Source organism: Motacilla alba, chromosome 23 (genome assembly GCF_015832195.1).
Source record: "Motacilla alba alba isolate MOTALB_02 chromosome 23, Motacilla_alba_V1.0_pri, whole genome shotgun sequence".
In the NCBI taxonomy this organism is placed as follows: Eukaryota; Metazoa; Chordata; class Aves; order Passeriformes; family Motacillidae; genus Motacilla; species Motacilla alba.
The window spans coordinates 5290585-5312132 of record NC_052038.1 but is presented as its reverse complement, the minus strand read 5'-3'; the positions used below and the strand labels follow the sequence as shown (position 1 = coordinate 5312132).

Below are 21548 nucleotides of genomic sequence, written 5' to 3'. Positions count from 1 at the left end.
TACAGATACCAAACACAGGGGCATAAAGCTGGTTAATGTGCAGTTAATTACTTAATTACCAAAGGGGTTTTAGCCTTAATATTTTAGAAATATTTGATTTCTGAAAAGGCAGCAGGGACTGTCTGTAAGAGCTGGGGCAACACTGATTTAAAATGCTTCTTGCACCTCTCTGGGGATGAACTCCCAGCTCCCACCCTGCCCGGAGCAGCCAGGGGCTGTTACCTCCTCCAGCCTGTCCAGGGCATCGTTGAGCTTCCTCTGCCTCTCCAGGGCCAGCAGCCAGACCTGCTGCCAGCGTGCTGAGAGCTGGTTTATCCTGGGATTCTTCGTTTCTGACTGGGAGATAATGGGCATGCTGGGGGGAGCAGCCTGCCCCAAGCATTTCCCTGGAAAAAAGGGAGAGGAGTTGTTTGAGGTTCACGGAGTCTGAAGAGCAGCAGTGAAATGTGTTTTGGTTTTTTGGAAGGGAAAGCCTCCCACGGCCTTGCTGGCTGCTGTCCCCAGGGAGGAGGACAGGGTGACAGACAGCTCCACACCCACGTCCCCCAGCACTCAGGAATTCACACCGGACCCTGGCTTCAAGAAACCACATTAAAAGACCCCAAAACTTCATCCCAAAGCAACTGCAGAGAGAGAGAGAGAGAGGGGGGAGCAGTGCTGGCCCGAGCACCCCCAGGAACAGCATCCCCAGCACGGCTGTTTTGGGAAATGTCACCTGGGTTCTCCCCTCCTGACGAGGCTCAGCCGCCTCCCTGGTGGCTGTTCGCGCAGGATGCCTCGTTAATTGATAATCAGAGCTAATTGCCTTCCTAGGAATTTCATTTCCTGCCATCCCGGGAGCCAAAGCAGACTCACTGTTGCTGCGGGATTTGTCGATGAAGGGCCCGTGGGGAGGCTCGCTCGCTTTTCTTTTGTAAGTTTTCGTCACCCGGTCCACGTCCGGCTGCTTCCGTGTCATCTCCTCCATGAAGGACTGTCAAAACACAGAAAGGATGGAAAAAAACCCTTTGCATTTTCAGCCATTTTTGCTTTCTAGCCCTCGCTGGGACACGCCAGGCCTGCAGAGGGAGGTGAGCATCAAGCACCAGCGACTGGGGATTGTGGCTGAGCTGCTGCTCGGTGCTGGCTTGGGTTTGCCAGGGCTGGAGATCATCCCTGGGCTGGTTTTGCTCCAGTTGGCCCCACCCTGCTTTAATAGGGGATTCCAGGAGAAGGCAGTGCCTCCTCCAGCCAGGGAGCCGGGGGAAGCATCCCTCCCCTGCCCCTGTCCCCAGCTCAGCTCGGGGCTCACCTGGTGCTCGGAGATGAGCGCTTTGACCTGATCAATATTCTGGGGCATGGGGTCCTGGTCCCGCTGGATCAGGGTGGTCTCAGCCCACTGGATCCAAGCCAGGAGCTCCTCCAGAAGCTCTGCATTGGCCACCAGCTCGGAAAGCGCCGACTCCAGCCTCTGCTGGTGCTGCTTTGCCCACGTGAGAACCTGTTGGAAACACGGGGTGAGCACCCAGCGTGGGAAACCCGGAGCAGCACCCAGCACTCCGTGGCCATCCCTGGAACCACCGTCAGCCTGGAACCAGCCCTGCAGGACTCACCTCCTCGAACCTGGCTCGGATGATGGTGATCCAGTGCTTGATGGTGGTGATGCAGTCGGGGTGGCAGGCGCCCAGGATGACCTCGCCCATCCCCACCGCCGCGTTCACGTCCACCCTCTTCTCCTCCACCTTCTTCATGAACTCCTGCAAGCCCCAAAGGAATTATTCACCGGTATTTCCCCCTCTAAACTTGCCCTGGGTTGTTTTGGAGCTGTCCTTTACCTTGTGGGCATCGATGAGGGCCTGCAGGGCCTCGGCGTCGTCGGGCAGCGCTCCCCGAAAACGCAGGGACTGCTCCGCTTCCGAGAGCCACTCCAGCAGCATGTGCACGGCTGTCCTGAACTCCTCAGCCTGCAGCAACAACAACAGCACAGGCTTTTGTCAGCCCTCCTCCTCCCCAAACGGGCTGCTGCATTCACTCCTGGCAGCTGGAAAAAGCTGTTTGGGGCTGGGGTTTGGGCTGCCCGGTCCTGCAGCACTCCGGCACCTCCCTCCCCTCGGCATCAGCTGCACTGAAGAAGGAAATGTTTTTAAAACAGCACAAGTGCTGTATCCTGAGCAATTTGGCACCTGGGTAGTTTATTCTGTAAATTGCCTGCTTGAAGTAAAAGCTGCTTAAGAGCCTTTGACCTTTTTGGTTGTTTTTTTAAAATTTTTTTAGCTCCAATCGAGTCTCTCTGGACACTGGCAAACACCAGCCCGGCCTGTCTGATCACTGCTGTGCACACCAGCGAGATCTTTCCATCCTCCCTTTTCAAACCAGCCTCTATCTGCTCATTTTTTTAGGAAAAACATCCAGTAACAGCCTGATACTACCCCACTGCTTCACAGGAAGCACTGCAGGGCTGCTGCGTCCTGCCCGGAGAAGGCAAAACCTCTTCCCTGAGCCTGGCAAAGACTTTCCAGCCGTGGCTTTTCTCCTCACCTGCTTGAGGGCCTGCTCCAGGCGGGTTTGCTTGGACACAGACAGCTTGCACACGGTGTCCCAGCGGTTGCTCAGCTCCTGCAGCTGCACCTTCACCCAGGTGGTGTCGTCCCGGCTGTTGTCGATGAGCTCGCGGCCCGAGCGCTTCAGCACCTGCACCGTCCCCGTGCGCTTCCCCAGCTCCTTCTGGAACACCTGCACGGGCACAGCAGAAGCTGAGCAAGGTCAGGCAGCTCCACTGCTGTCACCTTGCCAGTAATGTGAAAGTTCTTCCAGTTTTTTTGCTGTTTTTTTCCCCTTTTTATTCACCACAGGAAAGCGGGACAAGCAGCAAAGCACCAGCTCTGTGTCTGTTCTTTGGCTCTTGGGGAGGACGAATCAATTCTCATTATTTTTCAGGTTTTGTTGAAGACATTTCTATAATCCCTGCCTAAATTAAAGCCAGAGCTCTCAGGAGTCATCCCCTTCCAACATCCAAGTTTGTTTCATTTTGGGCATCTTTTGGGCCATCTTTTTGCCCCACTCAGGACTTGCAGAAGAGCTGGGGAAAAATGCCCTCACCTTGTGAGCATCCATCAGGTTCATGACCAGATCCAGGTCCCCGTGGACAGGCTGGTCCTCAGCTAGCTGGGGTTCCACCTTGTAGAGCCAGTCCACCAGAGCCTGCAGCGCATCCATGAACTGCCCAGAGAACAGAAGGGCCTCCTCCAGCTTGTGCTGCCTGGAAAACAAACAGCCCAGAGAACACCCATCAGCAAACTCACCTCCTTTTGTCACAAGCCAGTGACCCCACACCCACCCTGTGGCACTGCTGGGGCTGGGCTCACCTTTCCACGGATTTCCCACACACTGTGTCCCACTTATCCCTGACTTCTCCCAGCAAATTGTCCAGCTTTTGAGTGTCATCTGCAAGCAAGGCTTTTTCTTTGAGGGCTCTGCCTGTCCTGATGGTGGTGTCGTACACAGGCTGCTTCCCACCCAGGGTCTTCTGGAACTCCTGGGAAATGGAGAGAAAACAAAACTGCTTCAGAAAGCCTGGCCTTGGCTCTGAGCATTCCCAGATTTCCATGGCAATGGGAGGAGGCATGGAAGTGCTTTTCTCCTCTCCTGGCAGAGGAGATAATGCCCTGCTCACCCTCCCAACAGAGCCCCTTCCACCCTGTCCAGCAGCAGCCTGGCTTGGGCAGAGCTTCACCTTGTGTTTGGAGAGCTGCAGCTTGATTTTGTCAGGATCATTGGAGATCTCCAGCTCTGAGTCCAGGTGGTTCTCTGCATCCTCCAGCCAATCAATCAGCTTCTTCCAGGCTTCGTGGAACTGCAAGGCAACACGAGCAAGCCTGAAACTTCACACTGGTGGTGTCCCCGGTGCCTTTGTGGTCCTGGGACCTCCTGCTGGCCCTTCCTTGGGGTCTGCCACGCCCTTCCCACGCCTCTCACCTGCTTGGCTCTCTTCCTGGCATCATCAAGAGCCCTTCCCCGCTCCACCGAGCGCTGCACCACCTTCTCCCAGCGGGACTGGACGCTGACCAGCAGGTTCTTGATCAGCACCACGTCCTGCTTCTGGCTGAGGAACTTCAGCTGGTTCCCGGTCTGATCCAGCTCGATGATGCGGTCCCGGTGCGCGTTCACCTCGTTGGCGAACACCTGCCAACAGCAAAGGGCGTCCCGCGCGTCAGAGGAGATGGGTGTGACCTCGAGAAGCCGCAGGCCAGGTGAGGAGCCAGCCTGGCTCCCTCCATCCCGGGCATGGAGCCCTCGGGTACCTTGTGCTCGTCGATCTGGGCCAGCACCGCGGCGAGGATGAGGCTGGGGGGTGGTGCAATGTTCAGGCTCTGCTCAGCCAGGGTCAGCCAGTTGATGAAATCCTGGAGGGAGTTCTGGAAGTCCGTGGCCAGGGCCAATGCCTCCTCCAGCTTCGCCTGTGGCAGCGGGGAGGGAGAGAAAGAGAGGAAAAAACACGACACGGAGGGTGAGAGCTCGGATCTGCAGACAGAGGCAGCCTTTGTGTCCCTGCAACAGGAACCTCATCACCCCAGGCCGGGAACGCCGCTGCCGTGCCAAGGGCAGGGGGCTGCACTGAAAGGCAAGGCTTTCTCTCCAAACAAGAATGGTCCCTGAAAGAGGAGCCCTTCCTCGGCGCACGAGCAGCTGCGTCACCCTCAGCTTCCTGGGAAAGGGATCTCCGTGGGGACGGGGCTGGGTGGATGGGGGATGAGGTTCTGATGGCAGCAGCTGCAAATTTATTCTGGGCCCAGGCCACCACGGCCCTTGTTTTATCTCATCCCCAGCCAAGAGCTGAGGATGGAGTCAGCTCGGAGGAGGGTTTGGCTTGACCAACAAAGCCTGCCTTTGAGAGCTGCGGGAGGCTTCTTCCCACCTCCCTGAATTAACCCAAAATGCCATTTCACCCTCATTTTCTGTGTGATTTAAGCAATTCTGATGACTATCTACAAAAAAAACCCCCAAGCCAACAGCTTGACACTCAGCACCACCTGAGGAACAGACTCAACCTTTACAACCAAGGGAGACAGATTAAAAAAACCCCAAATCCCAACTCTGTGTGGGAAAACAGGGAGCAGCTGCTGTCAGACCACGGGGCAAGGCTGGATGCATTTTCCCCTCAATGTTACCTTCCTCTCCTCCATCTTGGTGCTGACCAGACACCATTTCTGCTCCAGCAGGGCCACGCTCTGCTCTGTCTTCGAGCTGGAGCCGGAGTCGTCGCGGTTGAGCAGCATCAGCCTGCCCTTGGCCAGCAGCTGGCTGTAGACATCCTCCTTGGCTTTCAGCTGGCTGTACAGCTCCTGCAAAGAGCCACCAGCCAAGGGTTAGGCAGAGAAAAAGCTCACAGAGGGAACGTGTCGTGCTGCAAGGCTGCAGGTGATGGGAACATGAGGCTGGGAAGTGACAGCAGAGTGACACTTTGAGCTGAGGAGAGGTGGTTAAAGCATGCTGATGGTTGTTCCAGGCATCAAGAGCAAAATGATCTGTAAGAGCAGACCAGAGCAGCCTGTTCTCCCCATCACACACAGAAAGGAGAAGTTTTGATGCTGATATTTGACAGGAACTTGCCGAATTAAAAGCATTTTTTACAAAAAAATAAAAAGATCTCTCCTGAGAATTACCATGTGGGCATTGAGCTGTTCCCGGGCAGTTTCTGGCAGACCTCCTGTGGGTTTTGATGCTGACAATTGGCTCTCCATCCTCGTTAGCCACAGGAGGAAGTCTTCAATCTCACCATGGAAACCCTGAGCCTGTTGGGGGGAACAGAGAATCGGCCCCGGATCAGATGACATCAGCCACCATTGATGATGTGCCAGGGGTAACGCTGGGTTTGCTTTGAAAGCAGATAAAGAGGCAGAGCTGGATGTGCCAGTGTGCTCAGGAGGGTGAGACGTGGTGTGTCCACAGCCCACAGGTGTGCCTGGTCCCCACTGCACTTCTGGGCAGGCACTGAACCACAGCAGTTACAGAAAATCTTCCATAAAAAAAATCCCAGCGTCGCCCCAACTCCTTCCCCAGTTTTATTTCTCCCTAAACCGAAGGGGAAAGTGGCACCCACAGCACAGGGGGGGATTCCCACTGCCTCCTGCTGACCTGCTGGAGGGTGGACTGCAGCTGCTGCTCCCTCTCCTCTGTTTTCTGCAGCACTGATTCCCAGCAGGAATTCAGCTTCTCCAGGCGGTTCCGCAGGCTGCTGGCATCGTCCCCTGCACTCGACTCCAGCAGCTCGTTCCCTGCTTTGTTCACTGTCTCCACTGTTGCTTGGTGGGCCAGGACGTCGTTCTTCAGCACCTGCACGAGGTGGGCAAAGGTTGGACACCTCTCCTAAACACCCAGCCTGCTCCCAGGGAGCAAAACAGCTCAAATCCTTCATGAGAAACTGAGTCCTGCCATGGGAACGGGCTAAAAATGTATCTGGAGTGGGGAAACACTCACGTGGTGCTTTGCAAGCTCGACCTCGATGACTTTTGGGTCCCCGTTGATGGGTCTTTGGGCATCCAGCAGCTCCTCAGTGTGGGTCAGCCAGGCCATCAGCTCTGCCAGGGCGTGCTGGAACTGGCCCAGTGCCAGCAGGGCGGCTTCCAGCTTGTGCTGGGCAAGGACAGGGATGGAAAAGGGGAGTTTTAAAGGGCTGGGGAGCACCACAGCCAGTTTCATCCTGTGACAGCCCCAGGTGTTCACTCTACCTGTCTGTGAGCAATTTTCTCGCCCAAGTTCTCCCAGAGATGCTTGAGCTCTGTCAGTGGCTCCTTGATGATGTCTCTGTCTGTCTCATCCGTAGCCTTTTTTAGCATCAGTTCACCTTGGTGATTAAGCTTTTCCATCTCAATCTGCTGCTGGTAAACCTCCATTTTAAACTCCTGCCAAGACAAGCAGGACAAAAACCAGGAGCAGAGTGAATCACTGGAGCTCTGTGAGGCCGAGCAGCGCCGCAGAACCGGTCCCTCCCCTGCCAGGTACCTTCATCTCGTTCATCTGCTCCTTGACCGTGCTGAGGTCGGTGCCCACAGGGGACATGTTGCACAGTTTGATCACAGCGTTGTCCAGCCAGTCAAACATGGCCTGGAAAGAGCAAGGACGACGTGAGGGAACGGCAAAATTTCCTCCCTGCAGCTGGTCAGGGGATGAAGATGGTCCCTCCACCACCCCCCAGCCATGGAACTCGTCTGTCAGGGCAGCTCTGCCTGTCCAGCTCCCTCCTGCCTTCCCTCATCCTGCTGCTCTGAGCAGGAATCAAGCTTTGGGAGGACCAATAATAAATATCTGCTCCTCCTCAGAGCTGGTGGTTGGGCTCAGGCTCCCTCAGAGAGCCCAGGAGATGCTCCCTGCTTAAATCCCACCACAGCTCCGGGGAGAGGGCTCACAGTGGTGCTCCCAGGGCCCACCCGCTCCACACCAGCAGCCCTGCCTCTTACTTGGAGTGTATCTTGGTACTGCACAGCCGACTGCATGGCTTCCTCCAGCTTCTCCAGCCTCTCCTTCCATGTTTTGTTTAGGTTTTCCCACGCGTTGTTCATCTGTGCAACACAAAACTCGTCAGGCTCCACAAGCAGAGCTCTCACTTGCTCCCACCTGATTTTATCTGCAGGGGAAGCTCTCCCTACCTCATCAATGCTCTTTTTCACTTCTGGCTTCTCAGTCTCACCACAGGCAAAGATGAGATCAGTCCCGAGGAGGCGGATGAACTCCAGCTCTTCGTGCAACCCGTCTGTCTCCTCCTTGATAGTCTGCAGAGGCAGAGCCACAGAAGGAAAACCTTTATGATCAAACCCTCTTCCAAAACTGCTCCATGAGCAGGAGGGTCCTTCCTGCTCCAGTGCCCTGCACCTTGGCCAACAGCCCGAGTCCAAGCCCCGAGAGCAGGTGACACAGTGCTGCTGTTGAGATGGTCACACAGCACAACTCTGGAAACAATAAATTCTGAAATTTATACGATTTCAGAAGGCCTCTCTCATCTCTGTTTCAAGATTCCCAAATCTTGATTGGAACAGCACGCTGGCTTTTATACCTTCCCACAAGGTGTATGCTTTGCTCGTTGGTTACAACAGATCAACACAGTGTTCACTGCTACAAAGCAGCCTCCACCACTGCTTTCAGCTAACGTCCAACTGCAGGTTTCCTTCGTTTATCTCTTTCTTCTCCTCAGTTTCCATGTCAACGACCTTGGCAGAATTCCTTTCAGGGGTAAACGTGAACCTTACCAGCTTCTTCTTCAGCTAACTCTTCCTGGCTCACAGACCAGCTGTCAGCCCCTTCCACAACAGAGAGCAGGTGGCCACTTTTGTCACCACAACCACCCTGCTCTGCTCCCACCTCTGGGACTAAAATAAGAACATCTGTATTTAGCTGTGAGCCTGAACTGGCTGAAGATGTTGTTTACAGGAGAAGTGCTGTTTACAGGAGCGTTTTGTCAATACAGGAGGGAGGGTTTTGAGGTTCAAAAGGTACAAACCAGAGTTAGAATGGTTATGGAAAGGGAGCAGCAAGGCTAAACTTAGCAAAGCATAAAGAAACATCCCTGCTCCTCAAGGCCCGAGTCAACTCAAATCCACCTGAAGTGGATTTTGCCACTCACTTGAAGCAACCAGCAACACACAAATCCAAGCACTTATCTCTGGTCTGACCAAAACCTAAATATACCCCTCCCAAGCCAGGCAGCCTCTGGCTTGGGCTGGGAGCAGAGCCCTGCAAGCTTCCACACCACTCCAAGCAAGTGGGCTCAGAGCTGTGACCACACAGAGCTCCCTCCGTGTGCTTCCCAAAACAGCAGCAGATAATGTGATTTAAGGTGAAGGATATGTGAAATCCACTTCTGGTTTTTTCCTTGCAGCTCCAAACTGCAATGGAAATAACTCTCCATAATCTGACTGGCCGCCTACGAAACTGATTTACCTCTGGCCACAGATCTAAGATCTTCCCAACTTAGCAGATAAGCTGAGGGCAGACAAGCTCCAGACTGAGGAACAGCCTCACCTCTGCTGCTTCCACCTGCTGCTTGATGATGGAGGGGTCAATGCCTGGGCTCTCCAGGTCGTGGACAATGTCCTGGGTGTCCTTGATGGTTGTCAGGAGCGCTGCCATGTCGTACCAGAACTTCTCTGCAAGCTCCAGGACGTCAAGGAACTTCATCTCACGTTCCTCGGTCCGAGCTTTGATGTCTTCCCAGAAGAAAACCATCTGATCCAACTTGTCCTGGATGACTGTGGAAGGAAATTAAAGTGTTCAGTGAAGAAGGAAACCTTCTGAAAATGCAAGGGCATTTTGAAAACACTCAGAAACAGCCAACAGAATATCCAGAGGGGAATAAAGATGGCCAGGGCTATCAGAGCATTAACTCTGAGGGACGTGAGAAACTCCAGCTTGCAGAAAAGCCTTTATTTATGTGCAAGCTCGGGGTAAATTTGCCCACACACTCTCCCTCCAACAAACCTCTGTTCTGGCCACCTCTAGCATGAAGTCCCTGCTCGCTCGGAGCATGAGCTGCCTGTTGATCTGCCAAGGAAGGTGCCAATTAGTGCCAATTGTGCTGACGGGCTTTTTGTGCTGGGGGATGTCCCTCCCCTCCATTAGATGCTGAAGCCACATCAACAAATCCTGTCCCAGAGGCCACCAACAAGAGCCCAGCTGGGCTGAGAAGCCACAAATGATTCTTTTCTATTCTGACTGATGCCATCCTATCTGTTCCAGATGGAAGCAGGTGCATCCATCCATCCATCCATCCATCCATCCGACTCATCCTTCCTCCTAAAGCCAGGAGAACCTCCCAAATCCATACAGAGGACTCAACCTCGGTCCTTAGTCTAGGAGAACCTCCCAAATCCATCCAGAAGACTCATCCTTCCTCGTAAAACCAGGAGAACCTCCAAAACACACCCCTGGGACATCAAAGCCTCGCCAGCAGCGACGGAGCCATGGTTTGGGGAGAAGTTGGATGCGTAAATCCACCCAAATCTACCTTTGGCTGCCAGGTCCTTGTCTGCTCCCTGGGAGCGAGCAATGAGCTCTTCTCCACGGCGTTTGAGGGCCTCGAAGGAGGGCTGCAGCTTCTCCAGCTCCACCGTGGAGTTTTTGTTCTCGCTGATGCACTCCCGGATCTTGTCGACCTCAGCGGGGATGAGGGGCGGCAGCCGCAGGCGGGAGGAGAGGCTCTCCAGGGTCTCCAGCATGGGCTCGATCTTGTCGTGGAACTGGAGAGGAGCAAAGCCATCAGGGCAGGAGGGAGGGGACAAAGTGACACCGCGGGGCCGCCAGCGCGAGCCACGGCCCCGAGCGCTGCGCCGTCCTGGAGAGGGGACGGACAACACCTGCGACAGCAGCAACGACACCTCTGCAGCAGCAATGACACCTCTGCAGCAGCAACGACACCCCTGCAGCAGCAATGACACCCCTGCAGCCTCCTGCTCACACCTGCCCTGCTGCAGCAGAGCCCACGGAGCACCCACAGACATTCACCGAGCACCTGTGACCCAAACACGGCAGCGCCCTAAAAATTCGCTTTTTTCGCTGCTGTCTGTTTTGGTGGCTGGGCTCAAAACCAGTGCTGGCTGAGGGAATACCCAGGCAAAAAATGCTGCTGGAAAAGCGCCCGTGTTTGGTGCTGATGGGAATCTCCACGTGGGGCAAGGCCAGTGGAAACCCATCCCAGTTTTCAGGATCAGCAGGAGCTGCATGCGGGTGGGGAGGAGCTGCGGCTTCAAAAGCAGAACCAGAAAGCCAGGAGTGAGGGAGGGAGGGGGTCTAGCAGGGTTTATTGTTTTTTTTTTAAAGAGAGAAGTCAACTTTGGCCTTAAAGATCCCAAACTGTCTCTGCTGGTGGGAAGGACAGCTCAGCACTGGGGCTGCTCTTGTCCCTCTCCCAGTTCCTACTGGGAACACACCGGGGCAGGTGCCCACCAAATCCCAGGCTCTCCCAGCAGAGAGGGGCCGGGGCTCTCGGTGCAAAGTTGATCAGGACAGGCTGGCTAAGCCAAGAAGCAGGAGCAAGCCAGCACATCCAGCTGGAGCAGTGTGAACCCTTCCAAAAGCAAAACCTCTGCCCTGCAGGAAGCATTCCCAGCGGAAGCTGAGAGCAGGCAGCGACGCAACCAAAGCCATCCCAAAAAATGTGATTCCAGCCCCACCCCCGGCATTAAATTTGAAGCAAGTTCTGCTGAGCTGTGCATGGACCAGAAATGAAAGTCTGGGTGTCAAACAGAACCAGGCCAGGGAGGGTAAATGAACATCTGTGGAGGGGGGACTCGCTTACCTCCGAAATCTGCAATGGTGGGGCGCAGTCAACACAAGAATGAAATGGGACCATGTGGGGAGGACGGGCACAGGCAGCAACACACACAGACAACACATTCCACAATGGGAGTGAGAGATGAGAGGGGAGGGGAATGTGGGGGGGGGAAAAACTCGGAGTTAATACAAGTGCAAACCAAGAGAAGTGACTACACAATACAGGAATTAAGAAAATAAACACCCAGGACGTGACAAAAACCAACTGCGCTACGGTAACACGGGGTGAAATGAAACGTAACTGGGGGTCATCAACCCTCAGCAGCAGGAGCACTTCACCCCCTTCCTGGGCTTTAGCACCTCCAGTCTCTGCCCTTCCTTTCCTATTTCACCTCCTGCACTCACCCACCTCCTCAGGAGATGCCCAGACCCCAGAGACATCCATTAACCTCTCCCATACAAAGCATCCCATGGCTGCTCACTGCACTCACAGCTTATCACAACTGAAAATGATCTCTTCAAGCTCTTTCAAGAGGCCTTTCCAACCTTGGGTGGATGCCAGAGCAGCCCCTTTGAACCAGCATCATTACTGAGGCCGTAAAAATTTACGACCCTATTTACTGTGTGGAGCCTCAAACGCCTTCCCCTCTGCTCCCACAGGCAGCAGGAAACTACCCTGGAGGTGCCTGACCACTTCATGCCTTATAAACGGCTTTTACAGGGGGAATAAAACCACATTCCACAGCACGTGGCTCTCCCAGGGGGCGGTGAGAGGAAGATTCACCTCCCTGGCACCCTGGCATACCTGGGTGGACTGTGAGAATGCCTCGTCCAGCGCCAGGGCCCGCTGGCAAACCTCCTCCTTGATCTTGGCATACAAGGCTTCAGCCCTGGAGTATTTTTCCTGCACCATCTCCCCTTCCTCAGGGTTGAGGTCCTTGAGCTGGGGCCCAATTTTCAGCAGCTTGTCGATGTGAGGTTTGTGTTCAGCGATGGACTCTCTCAGTTGCTAGGGAATAGAGGGAGGGGGGGCAGAAAAAAACCCACATTTGTTTAGAAATCTGCTGCGAGCCACTGCCTATTTATTCCAAACAGCACTCCAAGAGCAGGGATGGTATCTGGGAGCAACTCCCACCCTGGATTTCATGCCCCAGCATCTGCCAGGCACATGGCACTCGGCTCTTCCCAACATGGCCATGGCACGGTGCCTGGCACGGGTCCTTCCCCAGCCTCTGACCCTCCCCACAGCTCCACGGGGGACCCCACTGGGAATTTTTTGCTTTGCAGTCTCTACCCTAAAAGCACAAAGTGGTGTTTTTTTTCCTGCCACGAGCAGGAAGGAGATCCAAAAAGCAGCCAGGTTTCCTTGGAAGCAAGCTGAATTTTGGTAAGGAGTGCTCCAACATAACAAGGGATTTTCACGTGGCTCTCTTGCGTTACACAAGCAAACTCCCCAAAAAGAACAGAAAAGGGGGAAAAACGGAGGAAAATTCAGAAGAAAAAGGGGCTCTTGCCCTCTGTTGATGGACAGGAGGTGCAAATTCTGCATCCTCTTACCCTCATGTCATCCTGCTGCTGCTTGAGCTGCTCGTGGTCGATGGCTGGGGGTGGCAGCTGGGAGATGAAGGCTTGGGTCTCCTCAATCCATGGGTTCAGCTCCTCATAGGTCTCCCAAAACTGGTTGACCAGGACCTGGGCACGCTCCAGGCGGGCGTAGCGCTCCGAGTTGAGCTGGCTCACAGCCTCATACTGCTGCACCAGGGACTCAGTTTTCTCCTAAAAAAACCAGGGAGGAGAGCTATGGGGAGGGATGCAAAAGGGCCCAGGAAAAGGGCCAGCTCCGTGCTGAGAGCTGGAAGAGAAGGAGGTGCCTTTGGTGGCCTTCCACGTCGTAATTCCAGTTAAAGCAGCCTCGGGAATCTCCCCCTCCCCATCCCCAAACCTTGCAATAAAAACAGGCAATAAAGGAGAGTCATAAATGTAAAGAGATTTCTGCTAACACTGAATTGCTGAAGATGGAGTAATTTTGAACTCCCCCAGCCCGTGCAGGGGCTGAGGATTTGCCTCTCTGCCCTCTCTGTTGCAGAATAGCAGAGGGGGCTCACCTGGAGAACAGCTTTTTGTTCCTCACCGCAGGTGCCAAAGATCTCGTTGCGCTGGCTGAACAGCTCGTCCATGGAGTCTTTGTGCCGGATGATGTCGATGGAAAACGCCTGCGGAAAGAGAAAGGGGAGAACTCAGAGCTGAGCCCAGCCTCCCCCCGGCCCATCCACAGCATCCTCCTGCCAAAGAGCCCCTGCGAAACTTAATGCAAGAGTCCTGGGGCAAACTGAAAATCTGGCTGGGAATGCAGGTCCCTGCCTGTTTTCCTCATCTACACCAACCTCCCTCTTTCAAAGACCCGAAAACAGCTCTTAAAATGAGGTATAATCCACACCCAAGGTCCTCAGTGGAGGAAAAGCTCCGTCATCCATTTGTTAGTGAATGTTATCCCACAAAATGATGCTCTCCAGAGCTGCATCCACCAATAACTTTGCCATTCCCAAGGTCCACGAGATTAACAGCGGGAAGCTGAGCTCAATTTAACTTAATGCTCGATGGTTCAGCCCCTCCTTCTCTTATAACACTGTCTAATTTTCCTTTTTTCTTTAATTTTAAATCCAATAAGCCTGCGTGCTGCTCTGATTGCCCAGGCAGAGGGAAGAAAAGGGCCGTTTATTTAAAGTGCACGTTCTTTCAGGCATGAGCTCATCTCAAAGATACATGGAAAAAAAAAAAAAAAAAAAAAAAAAAACCAAAAAAAAAAAAAAACCAAAAAAACCCCAACCCCTCCAGCACCTCTTTGTTCCACGTCTGGCTGCTGGGAGGGAACTGTGGAGTCCCTCACTGCCGGGAACAATGAGCAAAAAGCAAATGGAAACCACCCTCATTAATCAATATATACATTTCTCTAAGCCCTTCCTGCTGCCAGCTCCGGTGAGACCCTGGCAGAGCTTGCTCTGGTGGCCACAAGGAAAGGCTGCCATGGGAGCAGTTCTCCCAAGAGAGACCAAAGCAAAGCACCCATCAAGCCCTGAATGGCTCCTGTGAACAGCCAGGAAGCTTTTTCCTTGAGAAGCCCAACACTTGGATGATTTAGAGCAAATTTTTTTTGTTGTTTTTTGGTTTTTTTCTCTCCTTTCACATCTTAAGGACAAGCGTTGCCTCTCTCCCGCTGCTCTGAGCTCACCACTGCCCACCCCAGGGTGAAGCTGCTCCCCCAAAATGCATCCCATGACCCAAACTGGACCCTCCCTTGCTGCCCACCCTCCAGAAGCCATCAGGGAGGGCACACAGACCTTCTGCACCTGCAGCTGAGCCGTTGTCTGGTCCTGCTCCAGGCGGATGGGACCCAGAGCCATCAGCTTCCTCTTGGTCTCGGCCACCCAGGCCAGCTCTGCATCAGCTGCCTGCTCGTACTGGCACAGGGGACAGGAGGGGCAGTGATCAGTGCTGGGCAGCAGGGGTGGAGCACACGGGGAGCTGGGGACAGTGGGAGTGACAGAGGGACCCAGCAGGGACAGACACCTCATCCCAGCATGTGGAGGAGAAGGGGGACACTGGGGTGGGGCTCAGGTTTCTGACTCCACGCTGCCCTCGTGGCTCCTGCAGCTGGTTTTGGGGCAAGCTGGAGCAGCCACCTCTCCCCACACCCTCCCTGCCTGCAGGGAAACGGACATCCCTCTAAACAGGAGCATTTCCTTTGCTCCTCCATGGAGAACTGACTCCGTGGAGTGAGGTCAGGTATTCCCAGCACTCCACAGCCTCCAGTCTGAGCAGGACAAGCCTTTTTGGGGAGGACTGTTGGCCTGGAACAAATCCCTGTGCTCTCCCAGCGGGGGATGATGTTTTCACAGTCACCAGCTTCACACCATCCACAGAAGCTCACGGGCAGGATAACACAGCACTACCCCAAAAACACACACCAGAACGGGTCAGCCACCATCCCTGCTGCCACCTGCTGCTGCTGGGGTCCATTCCTTGGCATTCCTGATGGGATTTGCCCTTTGTCTGCCTGCTTGCCATCCCTCCCACTGCCAGGGCCCCGTGTGAGAGCAGTGCCTGGCTGTTCTGCTCGCTCCTGCTCACCCAAACCAACCCTGCAGGGGGGTTATTCACTCACCTGCTGAGACCTCTGAATAGCAGCATCGATCTCCTCCACCCTCTGCTTGATGGTGTCACTGACCAGCTTGTAGCGCTCGTTGGTGTCCGACACCAGCTTGTCCAGCCCCTCCCGGGCTCTCCAGGGAACCAGCTCCAGCAGAGCCCTGCTCACCTCGTTCACCGTGTCCAGGACGAGCCTGTGCTCCATCACCTCCTTCTTCAGCTCCTGTGGAAGGCACCCATGCATGTGTGTCCCTGCCAGCTCCTCCCCAGCCTCCCAAAGCAGAGGACAAGCCACCCCAAGCCAGGCTGCTGCTCTCCCACCTTTTGCCGCTGCTGGAATTGTGGGATCTGCTCTCCAGCAGGGGATTGTGCCCCGCTGGAGGCCAGCTCCTCCTCCACCTTGCTCATCCACCCAGTGAGCTCCTCGTGGGTGGACTGGAACTTGGTGGCCAGCTGCCGGGCCTGCTCCAGCGTGCGGAGAGCCTTGGAGCTGGCGGCGGTGATGTCGGAGTAGCGGGTCTTGATTCCATCCAGCTTCTCCTGGATCAGCAGCACCTCCTCCCCTGCAGGACAGCAGCAAGGGGAAAATGATTCTGGGCTCTGGGGGATGAAGGAGCCACCCCAGGAGGCTTCAGGAGCCACTTTTCTCCGTCCTTCCCTCTTTTAAACAGCGAATTCCAGCCTCGCTTTTCTTTGTATTGATGCAACTCCAGCCTGTTTTTACTAAGAGTTGGTATCTTCCACCAGCATAACATCCACCTCATCCCTGGGGTGGGATGGGATGGGATGGGATGGGATGGGATGGGATGGGATGGGATGGGATGGGATGGGATGGGATGGGATGGGAGTGTGCTGCAAAGCCTGGTTTTGTCACAAGCCCCAGAGCCGCCCCAACTCAGTTCTCATCAGCGTGTCACAGCTCCAAGAAAAAAGGGTCAGTTCACCCCTTGCTGCTGTTTCCAAGAGGACACAGAGCTGCCTGCCAAATCCTTTGTAATCACTCTTCCTGCTCCACAGCTCCCACAAGGACACGGGGCTGTACATCTGCTCTGGGCAGACCACATCTGAAGGAAACGCAGCGCCCCGACCTCTCTTCCCACTCATAAACATAAACTCACACCCACGTGGCAACAGCCACAACTGCTCAGTCTGGGAAAGCAGCGTTAGGAGAGGGCTGGGGGTATTTTTAACCTCTTTTCCATGTGATTTAGCAGCTGGCTGCAGTGAGAAAAGCCTCCCTCAGCACTGAGCATCCCCACAGCAGCAGTGGGAATCACCCGCTCCCCAAGCTGTGAGGTTGGGATTTCGGGACCAAGCAAATCCTAAGCCTGGATGCAAACCAGCTACTCTGGGAGTTTCCAAAAGGAAACGAAGACCTGAGGGGGAAAAGCCTCCACCCAACAGAGCATGGACTTCCCAAGGAAAAGCCCGTGGAGGATGGATTCCCAGACCCCCCACATTTCCCAGAGCGTGCCAAGATCTCCTCTGTGTTACCTGTGGTTTGCTTCAGGAGAGCTTGTCCATTTCTAATGGCTTGGTCCACGTTCTTCTTCCTGTTCACAATTTCCTCATTCAGAGCCTGAAGAAAAAGGCAAATTTGGGTTATCCTGCTGCAGGCAGGTCCCTGTGTTCTGCCAGCCAGAGATGCTATGGGGAGCATGAACTTCCCTACTGAGCACAGGCAGGACAACCCATCTGAAAACTGTCCAGTCATGCTGCTGTGGGAATTATTGGGGTTTTTGGGACTCAAAGGCTCAAATCTCAGAGCAAACCCAACCCAAGCCATTGGATCTGTGTCACCAAAGGACTCGCCCTCGTATTAGACAGAATTTCACTCTTGAAAAGAGCCTGCACAGCCCCAGGGAGCGGATGCAGAGGCTTCCTCAGTGGCCAGCCCAGCTCCAAAACCCACCAGACTTTTCCAGCTCCCAGTTTTGGAAACAGCATCCAGCTTTCTGAAGGCACAGGGTGGCCAAGGTGGCTCAGACACTGCTCACAAATCCAACAAACCATTTGAAGTTCCCCCGCCTTGAGAAACCCTTTTTTTTTTTGGGGGGGGGGGGCCCACAATTGTTGTTCATAACACATGAAATCTCTTTGCACTCCTCTCCAAGCCTCAGACAGACCCAGCAGCAGAGCGAGCTTTGCAAAATTAAAAGCAGGCCAGAAACATAAACAAAACCAGATAAAATGCAACAAACAACACAAACATGGAAGGAAAAAAAAAAAACCCAACAAAAAAAAAAGGGGAAATACCAGCTGGTCGGCATGCTGCTTCTGCAGGACGTCCCGTTTGTAATCCTTTATGGCCACTGAGCCCAGCTTGTCCTCCACCTCAGCCAGCCAGTTGAGCACTTCCACCTCCTCCTCCCCAAAAATCCTGGCGTTGGCCAGAGCCTGGTCCAGCAGGGCTGCCTTGCGGCCGCACCGCTCGCGGACCTCGCCGTAGCGGCTCTGCAGAGCCTCTAATTTCTCTGCCAGCAGCCTCTGCTCAGCAGCACAGCTCAGGGAGGACAGCGACTGCCCGACCCCCAGCGCCCGAGACACGTCGGTGGAGTGGCTCTCTATCTCTTCCTCAAGAGCCTGAATGGTGGAGGGTAGAATGGACAACAGAAAGGGGGGAAAAAAAAAATGAGTGGAGAATGAGGAAAAGAAAATAAACGCAATGTAAAAGGGGGAATGCAACAATGAACGCAACTGAAAAATGGAGGAGACATAAAAGCCACCCCTGAATGGGTAAACTGAGTAGAAATTAAAAAGAAACACATGAATGGGAATGGTTTTTCTGTCCAAATCTGCTGGGAGGTGCAAGGACACCAGTTTAATGTTTACCCACGCTGGTGGGTCAGGGCTTGCAGCCTTCTCTGTACATGAAACAGCCTGGACGACTCCTCCAGTCCTTGTTTGTGCCAAAAACCTCTCTGGTTGTGGTGGAAACAACACCACTGGAGCGGGACCTGACTCCAACCACCTCCATCCTGCTCCTGCACAGGTCCTACCTTGTGGCGGCTGATCTGCTGCTGGATTTTGGCAGTCTGGGTGCCAATGGGCTCAGAGTTGGCCAGTTTCTTCTCCGTCACCGACAGCCAGTCAGACACAGGCTCTGTGGTTTCGTGGAACTGCTTTGCCAGCACCAAGATATCCTCCAGCTGCTTCTGCCTATAAAAAGTAATCGTAAAATTAGAAGGAAGTAATTGTTCAAGGCCAGGTTGGATGCGGCCCTGAGCGACCTGGTCTGGGGGAAGGTGTCCCTGCTCGCAGCAGGGGGGTGGAACAAGATGGTTTTTCAGGTCCCCTCCAACCAAAACCAGTCTGTGATTCTTGGAGTCAGTGAAAACACTAAGGGGCAGCTCCCAGTTGGAGCCAGGCATGGGAAGCAGCTTCAGGTATTGGGAAGAAGCAGCTCTGTTCAGAGCAAGGTGAGACACCATTGTCAGGCAAGCTACAATGGCAAAGATAAAGATCAATGTGGAGGAACTGCAAAATAAGCTTTTCCTGCAGCTGCGCCTTTGGTTTATTGCCCTGTGAAGGTAGCAGAAGGGCTTCCCCATTGTGCAGCTTTCCATGAAACAGTTTGAGACAGAAAGGACCTTGAAGATAATTTAGTTCCATTTGTTCCATCCCTGTCGCTGTCCTGGAGATCCCTCAGCTTGTGCCAGGCCCTTGGTCTTTCAGAGCTTCTGGTTAAAGACAATCCTGGATGGACAGTCCCGGATGGACAGTCCAGCTTGTTGGCAATGATTAAAAACATGGAGAAAGGTCCAATCTGGCCTCAGAAGTGACTTCACAACCTCAAACATCAGCTTAGGTAGAAATAAGTAACTCATAAACAAGATTCTGGCAGCATAAAGGTGTCAACAGGATGTTGCTGAACGTTAAAGCTTACAGGAATAAAAATAACATCCCTCCCCTGCAGGGAAATTATTTAATCTCAGCTCTTCCCTGCCATTGTAAACCACTGCTATCAGCTCCCAGCCAGCCTTCGATTCCCCGTGTTTTCCAGCTGTTTCCAGGATGTATCTGCACCGAAATCTCCGCCAGCTTCCCGAACGCTGTCACCCCAGGCTCTGGGGGCACCGTGACCCGTGGCATGAGCCGGTCCCAGTGCCTCTCACCTGGCAGCTGCCCTGCCCAGCAGCCCTGCCCAGCGCCGGGCCAGGCTCTCCAGCTGCCCCACGATCTTGTCGCGGTCCGCGGGCTCGGCCGACTGCGCGATCCTGTCGCCCTCCGCCTGGATCATCTCCACCGTGGCCTTGCGGTCGTCCAGGAGGCGCTGCAGCAGCTTGGGGGAGGCGAAGGAAGGGGGGAAGTTACCAGATTGGGGCAGCAGAACCAAATCCAGCCCTTGGAGGGGTCAGATCTCTAATTGTGGCTCAGTGCTGCCAGCACTGGGAGAGCAGGCCCAGCCCAAGGGCACGGCTCCGCCTTCAAAACCAGTTCAAAAAATTAGAGAGTTATATTATATTGGTGTATTATATTACATTATAATAATCACATGCTTTGATTTGGGCAGCCCTGAAGTGGTCAGGCATCTGGACAGGGTGATCATTGTAGGTCCCATCCGACTGAAGTTTCATTTCATCTATTCTACTCTATTCTATTCTATTCTATTCTATTCTATTCTATTCTATTCTATTCCATTCCATTCCATTCCATTCCATTCCATTCTCCTTTTCCTTCCTTTTCCCTCCCCCTTCCCTCTCTTACACTACTCAAGATCCAAACCACTTCGGTGCCAGAAGAGTTTTCCAAGTCTTTCCCACCAACCCCCTCCAACTTATCAAGTTTTTAACTTCCACTTGAAGCACATTTCCTCTTCCAACCTCCACACGTCAGACCAAGCCTGGGGAAGAATTCATTTCTAAAATATTTCCCCACGACCACACTTGACCTCCCCTCCTCCCACTCCGAGGGCAGGCGCCGACCCCGGGCTGTTATCTCAGCAAACACCGGCACACCTTGGGCCTGCTCTCACACTTTGCAACGTTCCCTTTGTCCAAACACCCAAACCAGGCGCTGCACCACCACCAGCTCGCTCCTGACGCAGCAGAATTATCAGCACAAAGCAAAAACTCGGGGCTGGAAAAACACGGCCAACCAGCAAAACCAACTTCCAAGAGGCAGCGGCACAACGAAGGGACGCGGCGATTTAGGAGATGAAGAATCCCATTACACTGGGATTTGAGGAACTAAAATCCACCAGGAAAGAAGTATGGACATCTCAGCTGGACCCCTAAAATATTGTCTGGTTGTCCTGAGCTCCCCTCCCATAGAGCCACTCAGTGCTCACTCACCTTCTGCTCTTGGATCTGGGCTTTCACCACTTTGTACTCGGCAGAGGGAGGTTTCTGGTTGGAGATGAGCTCCTCGGTGTCTGCCAGCCAGCTCAGCAGTGGCTCCAGGGCATCCTGGAACTTCCCGCAGTGCAACAGGGCCTCCTGCAGCTGGGCCACTCGCTGGGCCACCTGCACCCCAAGAACAACCCCGCTGCAGTGTCAGGCACTGGCACCAGAGCCTCAGCTCCCTGCCTGTGATCCCCTCCTTCCCCCGGACCCCAGACAAACCAGGGACAGCCCCTGCCCATGCTCCCACCTTCTTGTTGAGGGTGTTCCAGCGGGTGTTGATTTCTTCCATGTCATGCTCCAGCCCTTGGACATCACAGTTTTTCCCGGCGCTTTGGATGAGTCCCTGACCAACTCCATTGACCTGTTGTAGCTTTAGCTGGAGGGGATCCACTTGCTCCTTCTGGAATTGCTGTGGGGTGGAAAAGGTGGAAGAGAAAAGGTGATTTATGAGCTGTGAGCTCCACGTCCAGCCAATCAATCTTTCCCTGGATACAACAGGCTTTCCTCTCTAGGGAAGATGCAGTAGCCACTTGCACTGATTTTATTGGAATTGTGCAAGTTTGTCTAAACTCCTCCCTTGCCTTGACCTAGTGACACAGATGTCACAGGGATCCGCTGGTTTGGAGCACAACTCAGGGTCTGTCCACACCCACCTCTGGTTTAAAATGGGTAAATCCCATTTCCCCTGGGAAAAGCACTGGAGTGAGGTAAAAAGAGAAAACTGAGGAAGAAATGAGAGCATCGCCTCCGACTCGCCATCAGATTGGGAAATAATGCTCCTGGGGAAAAACCCCAAGCAATTCTCACAGCGAAGCT

At 54.0% G+C, this 21548-nt stretch overlaps 1 protein-coding gene across 37 annotated transcripts in view; it reads right to left on the bottom strand.

Annotated features, from left to right (window-relative positions):
* The window catches only part of MACF1 (microtubule actin crosslinking factor 1), a 138511-nt gene that overhangs the window by 11347 nt on the left and 105616 nt on the right, over positions 1 to 21548 (bottom strand). For 23 of the 37 annotated variants that reach the window (XM_038161074.1, XM_038161077.1, XM_038161078.1 and 20 more), the window contains 34 exons: positions 20980 to 21141; positions 20682 to 20852; positions 19503 to 19669; positions 18387 to 18546; positions 17644 to 17970; positions 16882 to 16966; positions 15709 to 15950; positions 15404 to 15610; positions 14580 to 14699; positions 13347 to 13454; positions 12799 to 13017; positions 12047 to 12250; positions 11267 to 11275; positions 9977 to 10208; positions 8995 to 9221; positions 7626 to 7748; positions 7437 to 7538; positions 6982 to 7083; positions 6708 to 6881; positions 6457 to 6612; positions 6115 to 6312; positions 5643 to 5771; positions 5148 to 5321; positions 4281 to 4436; positions 3955 to 4161; positions 3713 to 3832; positions 3345 to 3514; positions 3079 to 3238; positions 2518 to 2712; positions 1815 to 1943; positions 1593 to 1736; positions 1292 to 1480; positions 856 to 973; positions 223 to 386 (listed from right to left, as the gene is read on the bottom strand). In XM_038161074.1, coding sequence (XP_038017002.1) covers positions 223 to 386; positions 856 to 973; positions 1292 to 1480; positions 1593 to 1736; positions 1815 to 1943; positions 2518 to 2712; positions 3079 to 3238; positions 3345 to 3514; positions 3713 to 3832; positions 3955 to 4161; positions 4281 to 4436; positions 5148 to 5321; positions 5643 to 5771; positions 6115 to 6312; positions 6457 to 6612; positions 6708 to 6881; positions 6982 to 7083; positions 7437 to 7538; positions 7626 to 7748; positions 8995 to 9221; positions 9977 to 10208; positions 11267 to 11275; positions 12047 to 12250; positions 12799 to 13017; positions 13347 to 13454; positions 14580 to 14699; positions 15404 to 15610; positions 15709 to 15950; positions 16882 to 16966; positions 17644 to 17970; positions 18387 to 18546; positions 19503 to 19669; positions 20682 to 20852; positions 20980 to 21141 — 5550 coding nt within the window. The remainder of the gene's footprint in view (positions 1 to 222; positions 387 to 855; positions 974 to 1291; positions 1481 to 1592; positions 1737 to 1814; positions 1944 to 2517; positions 2713 to 3078; positions 3239 to 3344; positions 3515 to 3712; positions 3833 to 3954; positions 4162 to 4280; positions 4437 to 5147; positions 5322 to 5642; positions 5772 to 6114; positions 6313 to 6456; positions 6613 to 6707; positions 6882 to 6981; positions 7084 to 7436; positions 7539 to 7625; positions 7749 to 8994; positions 9222 to 9976; positions 10209 to 11266; positions 11276 to 12046; positions 12251 to 12798; positions 13018 to 13346; positions 13455 to 14579; positions 14700 to 15403; positions 15611 to 15708; positions 15951 to 16881; positions 16967 to 17643; positions 17971 to 18386; positions 18547 to 19502; positions 19670 to 20681; positions 20853 to 20979; positions 21142 to 21548) is intronic. The other 14 variants (XM_038161096.1, XM_038161097.1, XM_038161099.1 and 11 more) reach the window with 3 other exon arrangements.